The sequence below is a fragment of the Triticum dicoccoides genome, chromosome 1B (genome assembly GCF_002162155.2).
Source record: "Triticum dicoccoides isolate Atlit2015 ecotype Zavitan chromosome 1B, WEW_v2.0, whole genome shotgun sequence".
Lineage (NCBI taxonomy): Eukaryota > Viridiplantae > Streptophyta > Magnoliopsida > Poales > Poaceae > Triticum > Triticum dicoccoides.
In genome coordinates this window covers 541,358,271-541,366,869 of record NC_041381.1, presented here as the reverse complement: position 1 = coordinate 541,366,869, position 8,599 = coordinate 541,358,271, and the positions used below count along the sequence as shown (strand labels likewise).

Sequence of the window (8,599 nt, the reverse complement as noted above, 5' to 3'; positions counted from 1 at the left end):
CCCCCGTAAAGTTTCGTTGCCAGGTAGTATTACTACTCTAGCCCAAAGGGGAAGTAGTCACACTAATGACATCGGGACTTTCCAGCCCAAAGGCCTAAATTATGTGCAGTTTTTAGATCAAGTAGGAAAATTTCCTATCCTTCCCGTAATCACATTCATGGCTTCTAGGTCTGGTGTCTCCGAACGTCCCGCGCCGTCGCCCGTCGCCTCTCGCTGCTACCGTCGTCGTGGGGATGAGCCACGGAGGGGGCCAGTGCTCTACTCCAGCCTTAATTGAATCCACGAGAGAGACCATACCTGCTTATCCGCTTCACCGGCATCATACATCAACCTGTTAATTTCAAAGAATCAATGTACGTCACTGTTAAATCTTTATGAATTAGTACACTTCGTTTGAAGCAATGCTCAGTTTACTAATTAGATGCAGTAAGATTGTGATTTAGAAATCTAATATCACTCATTGTTTAATGTTTCAATAACTGGTGGATGAGGAGGAAGAACAACAACAAAATAAAATAAAACAAAAAATCATTTTTTTCAAGTGCTCAAATATTATTGAGACGCAAGCCAACTTGAGGGGCAACCCATTGTAGATGATATTTCTAACCACAATCCAGTTGCTACGCAAACAGATGATCAGCATATTGTGGTATCACTCGAAATTTCATGACAAACTAGAATTGGAAGCACAAAATATAAGAGAAATCATGGTACAATTTCGAGAGTATATTTTGTATTGTGTCTCTAAAACGAAAATTATCTTGCTTGCCCCCTTCATGCCCAAATCGTGGCTCCGCCCCTCGCCTCCCCTCACTTTTGACCCCCTGCAACGCTCCTCTTCGCCGCCATTGTTGCCCTCCACGAGCACAACCCTAAGCACCCAAAAAAACATTGTGGTTATCATAGATGCTACCCCCATGCTGAAGTCACCTAATCTCTCAAACCACTTTGTCTTTTTCCCTTTGATAAAGCTCTTAGCCGTATCTCTTGCAAAAATTAATGGGCTATATGCCACCCCTAACGCTATCATGGTATAGCAAAGAGCAATCCTGTGACGTGGGCCATTTGATCGTGAGAATCATCGCACGGAGAAAGACGCACAACCAATCCAAGCCACGAAGGAAAGCAACGCATGCCTTATCTGGACGGGCTACGGCGACGGAGCCACGTGTCCTTAAACATTGATTGAGGTAAAAAAAAATTGCATGGTAATACGTGTCTCATTTATAAAATAAAGATCCAGTTACAAGGCACGTAAGCACCGACATTACAGTACTGAAAAGATAGGATAATCCTATGCATAATACCAGCGCCTGTTCCTCTCCTCCGACACCACCGAAGCGACCACCAAAGAAAAAGAAAACAGATCACCTCTTCACCCGAGCTCGACGCGGCTCCATCGCTGATCAGCAGCTTTACGGACCTCGAAAGTAGTTTGCCAGAAGCAAAAACATTGCCGTTGAAAGAATCAGACCGGGGCAACATGTCCCCGGACACGCCATCGAACTCTAGATCTGACACCACCGCACGCCAACGACGTCGAAGGAGGAAACCAGAACTGTCAGCCACCAACCACAAACCCAGCACGGGATGCACCATCTTCCAGCTGTCACTTGCGCAAACAACCGTCTGCACGTACTCCTGGATGACAAAACCTCCCTGCTCCACCATGACGTCGAGACAACGCCACAGCAACGGGGACAGAGCAGAAGGAGAGACACACCTGATGAAGTCGCTGCCGCCGCCTCGCCAACATCACCCCATGAACCCTAACACAGCCGATCTGAAGGATCGGCAATCACGCGATGCCATCAACTCCGAGATGCCGCCATCAACGGCACCGCCGGTGTGGGAGTGAAGCTGAGGCAGATTTATTCGTCCGGGCACCGCTCCCACCACCCCAATGGCGCACCATGACCTACAAATCCAAAACCTAACTACAGAACGGAGGAATGGGGTCCCCCCTCCCTCCCGCCGCCGGAGCAGCCGGAGGGAGAGGGGGCCAACGCCCTGGCCGGCTGAGATCGGAGGAAGAAAATCGCCTCCCTAGTCGCCTGGCGTGGCGGCGGCTAGGGTAGGAAAACTGTACGTGTTTTGATTGAGGTAATTAGTCCTGATGATGCTGACTAGCACCATGCCTGGTGGGCTATCCGTCCCGAAGCAGACCATCAGTTCTGGTTTATTACAGTCAAAACCAGTGCCTAGTTCAATTCGAAAAGGGAAAAAAAACGGTGCCTGGTTTGTCTGAAGCATCGCCCAAAAAACAGAGCACAGCAGGCAGCAGCACAACATACAGACTTTGGAAAAAAAAATCTCTTTTGAAAGGATACAGACTTTGAAGTTTGAACGGAGACAGCCGCAACGCTTGGCAGCACGCAAACACAACGAACGAGGCACCGCCAGCCTTCACCTGATCACATCACAGACGCGGCAGCAATCAATCACGCCGCTGGCCACGTTGCTGGCATGGCAACAACGACGCGAGAGCAACGCAACCCCACCCGCCCGCCACGACGTGCGCAAAAGGGCACGAAGAAAAGGAGAAAAAGAAAAGAGAAGCAGCGCGGCGCGGTCGCCAAACCTGCCTGCGTGCCTTCCGCGGAGACCGTTGCCCGCTTCGCCGTCCCAGCCAGCTCCCAATCAAAAGAGCAGAGCAGAGACCCCCGCTTCTCCCTTCTACTACCTCCCTCCCTGCTGGCCGGCACTTTCCCCAAATCGATCGGGATTCAGGAGGCATGGCGAGGGCCCTCGACGGCTGCTACTCCGCCAAAGACGTCGCCTACAGGTTCGCCGATTTCCTTCCTGTGGCTCTCTTCCGGCTGCTTTATTATATTGGGTCAGGGAACCTACAGTTGAACGAACCCTAGGATCGATAATCTTGTTTGGTCTTTGACCTTGGCCTTGCCTCTTCCTGTGTTTGTTCTCAAAAGTCTGTGCTACTTACCGTCCACTAAGGTCAATTTAAGATTACTGATGCGATGTTGCTGGGTTCAGTTGGTACATCATGGATGGATACTCAATCTTTTGTTGCTTCTAGTTAGTTCTGGCTCCTAGAACGTCTGTTTCTTCAGAATACTGAAGTGAAATGATCATAGTTGGCCCTCTGTTTCTTCCAACATCTGACTCACGGATGGGATAAGAGGTGTTAAGTGAATTAGTCCGATGTAGCCTTCCCTCTTTTGTTTTCTGTACGGTTTTGACATGTAATCCCCTTTGAGGCTTCTCCTCTTATCTTATACATGAATGAAAAGCAGCATCTCTGTGTTTCGTTAAAAATAAATGTTACGTTTTGAGTGCAGAAGGATATTGCCTGTTGATAGCTTTTTCTTCGATAAACGGCACTTCTATTAGCCCAAAATGTAGCATCAAGCAGATACACAACACATTGAGCGGCACCCGGCTTCGGCATATGTAGGATGCGCACAGCCAAATTGCCTGGTGATAGCTACATCTTGATAGCTGATTCGACATGGATATAATAAATTCTGTGGGACATAATTTGAACTTGTCAAGGCATACAGAAAAACACGGAATTGTCATTATACGCGAATACGACGTTCTTGTCAAAGCAGTAGGATGGTAGTTTCAGGTTTCTATGTTCAGTCTGATAATGTGTGTTCTTTGTTTCTTCATGACAGCTGTGGATACTGTGGCTACGCATTGAACTTGAGCTCCTCCACACGGAACACGGCCAACATTGGATCCAAGTACGGAAAGCAGATCAGGAAAGGCGTCGTCTCATTCTTCGCAGTCGACGAGAACCGGTTCACGCAAACCGACGAAGTGAGCTGCACGCCGTACTTCCGCTCAAGGTCTTCCTGGGGTTTCTTCAGAAGGAGAACACGATTGCTCTGCCGCAAGTGCAATGGCCATATCGGTAACGCTTATGACGACAAGGACTCTGCCTTGTATCATAGCTCAGATGACACACTCGCGAGCTCAGAGGTCAGCAGCATATCTAGTCGAAAGAAATATGTTATCAAGATCAATGCGCTACAGCCCTCATCCGACGACTCCGGTGTTCCCTTTGCTCAATGACAGGAATCTGAACTGCTGTATTGTGTGCCTTGAAAAGCATGGTTGCTCTACTCTGTTCCGGACTGGGGATGCTGTGAATCGAAGCTTCTCAAGGGAACTTGCCATCTCTGTGCTGCTTCAGTCATCTCACTGTCCATACTTGATAATGATTTTTCATTTCTTAACTATTGCCGGTGTACATGTATACTTTAAATAGAAGTGTCAAATTTTGGTTGTGTTGATAGTACAAAATGGGAGGGTCTTTTTGTTGTCTACGTCGGTACTTGTGTGTCTATCTCTTCAGCGTGTTTGCAACATGTTTGCCATATTCAGTCACCTCCCTGTATCAGGCGTTCAGTCTCATAAAGGCATTCTGAAGTTGTTCATGGGGGAGGGGGCCAAAGCTGTTGGCGTCGTAGAGAAAAATGTATTGAGATACTGTGAATATTATATCTTTCAAAATGATGTATCTTCAGTTTATTGTCTGATATAAAGACTTCTTTTATACACAAATATACTTCAAAGCCAAACAACAAGGACTACTAATTCGTGTGAATACCAATATCAATCTAACTTGGTATACCTGATACATCGCCGTTCTGACCGGATGATGGTTTTGTAATCTGCATCATGTCTTCTCAGGACAGATTACTACTCTGTTATTTGAGCTGCTTTGGATATCTGAATGTAATGCATAAGAGATCCAATGCATCATTGCACCCCTTCCTTTGTTTTCATTGTTCAGTTTTTCACTTTTTGTTGACACCTCACAAATGCAAAATCGTTTGAATACAGCGAATGAGACCTACTAAAGCACTGGCCTTGAACACATCGGGTAACTGATTTCCGCAGGATTTGCAGTGAATCATTGTCACTGTAAACTCATCCACATCCTCCTTTGAGATAGCAAAATGAAGACGGCCAATTCCTCTGAAGGATGTAGTTGTTGCTGCCACTGCAGAAGGGGGTTTCACGTATGTGTATTACTAGCAAATTATGCACATGGAATCACCGTTCAAGCAATTGAAAAGGTTTCTGAGTGACTATAAATCGACAGAGATAACACAGAAAAGATGATTCTGATTAACTTACAGTAGCAGTTAACAGTAACCACATCATGAGTTGGTAGCTGTGAGAGTTTCAGGCTAATTTGCTGCACAGCTCGAACTCTGGTGAGCATAAGGCTGGTCACAATGGGTAAGAACATAAGCTAGTAACTTACACACTTCCCTAGACTATGTTACTACCTCCATAGTGGGTAGGAACATCTATGTAGTGTCATGCAACGATGAATTTATTAGGTTATAGACTCATTGTTTCTTGGAGTGTGTGATGTTCCGGTAACTTAGCTAGTTACCACAAGCACCTCTCTCTTCATTAAATATGTGCCACATAAGCAAAGTTGTATTGGAGTGTGTGATGTTACTCCTAAGTTCCTCCCCATTGTGAACAGCCTAACAAATCAATCTAAGACTGGATGCATGAAATGCAGACAAATTCCATCTCAATTACAGCGTTGCACAACAGAAGGAACACCAATTCTGCCCAGTACAAACACATCGAATCAAATAGCAAACACAGAGGAAATGATGTTCATGATTCGGCCATAAATAATTGTTGCACAACCAAGTACAATTCGTCAGGGTCTACTGGTAAAATCTAACTCCAAAGCGCACACAATTTTGCATCACAGAAGAAACAGCAATCGCACAACAGATATGTAGCAGGCCAACCAACAAGACAAAATTCAGAAACACAGTATTTGCACAGACACAGGTTTGATTTCCAACTCCGGATGCGAATAGCTTTGTTTCACGATTCACTTCGAACTACAGAGGAAGTACGGAACTAAACAAGTCGCATTCATATCAAACTTTTTGGGATATGCAGGAGGGCGAGGACGAGCCTAGCCGCCGAAGCCGTAGAGGGTGCGGCCCTGGCGCTTGAGCGCGTAGACGACGTCCATGGCGGTGACGGTCTTGCGGCGAGCGTGCTCGGTGTAGGTGACGGCGTCGCGGATGACGTTCTCGAGGAAGATCTTGAGCACGCCGCGGGTCTCCTCATAGATGAGGCCCGAGATGCGCTTCACGCCGCCCCTCCGAGCGAGCCTCCGGATGGCCGGCTTGGTGATGCCCTGGATGTTGTCGCGCAGCACCTTCCTGTGGCGCTTGGCGCCGCCCTTGCCGAGCCCCTTGCCTCCCTTGCCGCGCCCGGACATGGTCGCCGACGATCCGCTTCGAGCTGCTGATGAGCGAATGTGGGATTGGAGGAGCGGTGGTGGTTGGTGGTTGGTGTTGTGATTTGCGGGCAGGGGCGAGGGGTGCTTTAAAGGGGAGAGGGGTTGGAGGAGGCGTCTGCCTGCCGTTCGATGCGGATGCGGTGGACGGTCGAGATGGGGATCCGCGAGAGCGATGCCGCGGATCGCTGACGTGGCGGCGAGCTTGGCCCTGCGGCTTGGCGGGTCGGGTGGGGCGGCAGCTCGAATTTTTGGGCTGTGGGCGGGGTGCTGGTGGGTTGTGGCTTTCCTTCATTTTGTGAGAACTTTCCTAATTTTAAGTTACGAACCAACTTTCTGGATTTAGACGGAGTGCTTTGATTGCAGATATGAAGGTCGGCTGAAATTCAACGCGAGACGTGGTATGCAGGAGAATCAATCCAAACCTCCTTTTGTTTTTGGTGCATGGACCGTGATTGTTGATGAGTATAATGGAGCGATCCAAACCTCTTTTTTATTTATGTTCCGCTTTTCAAAAACTGCTTTTTTCTTTTCTTTACGTGTGTTTCCTTTTTCTACATTTCAAAAAATAATAAAATAAAATAATATTATATGTGAAAGCATTTCTTAATGTATGAACATTTTTAGAAACATTAACACCTTTTAAAATTCATGAGTAGTTTTATTTCCTTGAATAAAAATCTTTTAAAAAATTGACAAACATAATTTAAATTCATGAATATTTTAAGATGTGCAAACATTTCTTAATGCATGAAAATTTAAGATCAAGCAGAAGGAAATGTTTTATGGCCGGGCCCAGAACACAGTGGGTATTGGTTGAGTTGTAATCTAGTGTCGGTCCCATTGTGGGTTTCGCCAGTTCCCCTTCAAAAATTGGCACCTATGTACATAAACCCTCTATTTCGTCTAAATGGAAAGGCAATGCTTCTACCGGTTCCTCAAAAAAAAACTAACTCCCACCACAACATATCGTGCGTTTGCTCGCTACCGCGCTAGGCGCATGATAGGAGCTCCTATAGGTCCATCATCGCTCAATTTGTTGCAAGAGATCATGGTATGTGAGAAATACCAGAGCTCGAGTCCCTTGATCGAGAAGATGAACTTCCTGGTTATTGGTCGCTAGAAACGCTAGAGCTCCAGTCATATTCACCTCCCCTCCGATCCGTAGGCATCGCAGATCTTCCACGCCTCTACTCCCTGGTTGTTGGGCGACGATAACTCTTGCCACTTCTGGATAGACCCATGGCTCAATGGGAAGTCTATTGCGGAATATGCCCCCAGATCTTCGGCCACATCCCGAAGCGATGTCGACAAGATCGTTCCGTGTGCCTGAAAGCACAAGTGCTCCCTAGGTGGTTTTGGTAATTAATGTCAATATATCTCTTGTTGGACTAACACTTTTACCTTGTATGTTTCAGATAAGTTCAACAATGGAATGGCATGGACTAAAAGATGTGGGAACTCCTTCAAGATGCTAAGGACAAAGGATTGGTTCAAGCTTCAAGTTCAAGACTCTTCATTTTACATTTTAGTGATCCAAGATCACATTGCGTCTATAGGAAAAGCCAATACTATCAAGGAGGGATGAGGTGTTGCTTAATAAGTTTCTTGCTCCACAGTGCTTAGTGATATGCTCCAAAACCCTCAACTACTTTCTCACTTCCACACATATGTCCTAAATCTAAAGTCAAACTCGGCCCCACCGATTCTTTCTATCCGGCGCCACCAAGTTCAGATGTCATAGCCACTGCCACAAACCCTAGGCAAATCGGTCTCACCGATAGGGATCTCGGTCTCACCGAGATGGGATTGTAATCTCTCTGTGTATGTCCATTATCAAAATCGGTCTCACCGAGTTTGAGCAATCGGTACTACCGAGATTACAATGCAAACTCTCTGGTCAACTTATTACCAAAATCGGTTCCATCGAGTTTGAGTAATCGGTCCCACCGAGTTTGCCTGACCAACTCTCTGGTTAGCTAATTAACAAAATCGGTCTCACCGAGTTTGTGTAATCGGTCTCACCGAGATTACGTTATGCCCTAACCCTAACCATATCGGTCCTACCGAGTTGCATTTCGGTCCCACCGAAAACCCTAACGGTCACATTGTTTACTGAATCGGTCTGACCAAGTTTGTTGATTCGGTCCCACCGAGATTGGTAAATTGTGTGTAACGGTTAGATTTTGTGTGGAGGCTATATATACCCCTCAACCTCCTCTTCATTCGTGGAGAGAGCCATCAGAATGAACCTACACTTCCAGCATCCTATTTCTGAGAGAGAACTACCTACTCATGTGTTGAGGCCAAGATATTCCATTCCTACCATATGAATCTTGATCTCTA

At 46.5% G+C, this 8,599-nt stretch overlaps 1 protein-coding gene and 1 pseudogene across 2 annotated transcripts; one reads left to right on the top strand and one right to left on the bottom strand.

The window, feature by feature from the left end:
* Window positions 1–2,565: 2,565 nt before the first annotated feature.
* Window positions 2,566–4,259, top strand: LOC119348227 (uncharacterized protein At4g08330, chloroplastic-like). 2 transcript variants are annotated; one of them, XM_037616502.1, is made up of 3 exons: window positions 2,566–2,785; window positions 3,639–3,945; window positions 4,042–4,259. In XM_037616502.1, the coding sequence occupies exons 1-3, from the start codon at window positions 2,736–2,738 to the stop codon at window positions 4,069–4,071; spliced, it is 387 nt and encodes a 128-aa protein (XP_037472399.1). In that variant the 5' UTR covers window positions 2,566–2,735; the 3' UTR covers window positions 4,072–4,259. The 2 variants fall into 2 exon arrangements, with proteins under 2 accessions (XP_037472399.1, XP_037472398.1); XM_037616501.1 differs by having other exon boundaries at window positions 3,639–4,259.
* A 1,454-nt stretch (window positions 4,260–5,713) lies between these two features.
* On the bottom strand, window positions 5,714–6,699 carry LOC119350570 (annotated as a pseudogene).
* Between the last annotated feature and the right edge of the window lie 1,900 nt (window positions 6,700–8,599).

Coding starts and splice junctions, on each gene's coding strand:
- LOC119348227 (XM_037616501.1), top strand. CDS start 2,736: ATGGCGAGGGCCCTCGACGGCTGCTACTCCGCCAAAGACGTCGCCTAC. Junction 2,786..3,638: donor GCCAAAGACGTCGCCTACAG/GTTCGCCGATTT, acceptor TCTTCATGACAG/CTGTGGATACTGTGGCTACG.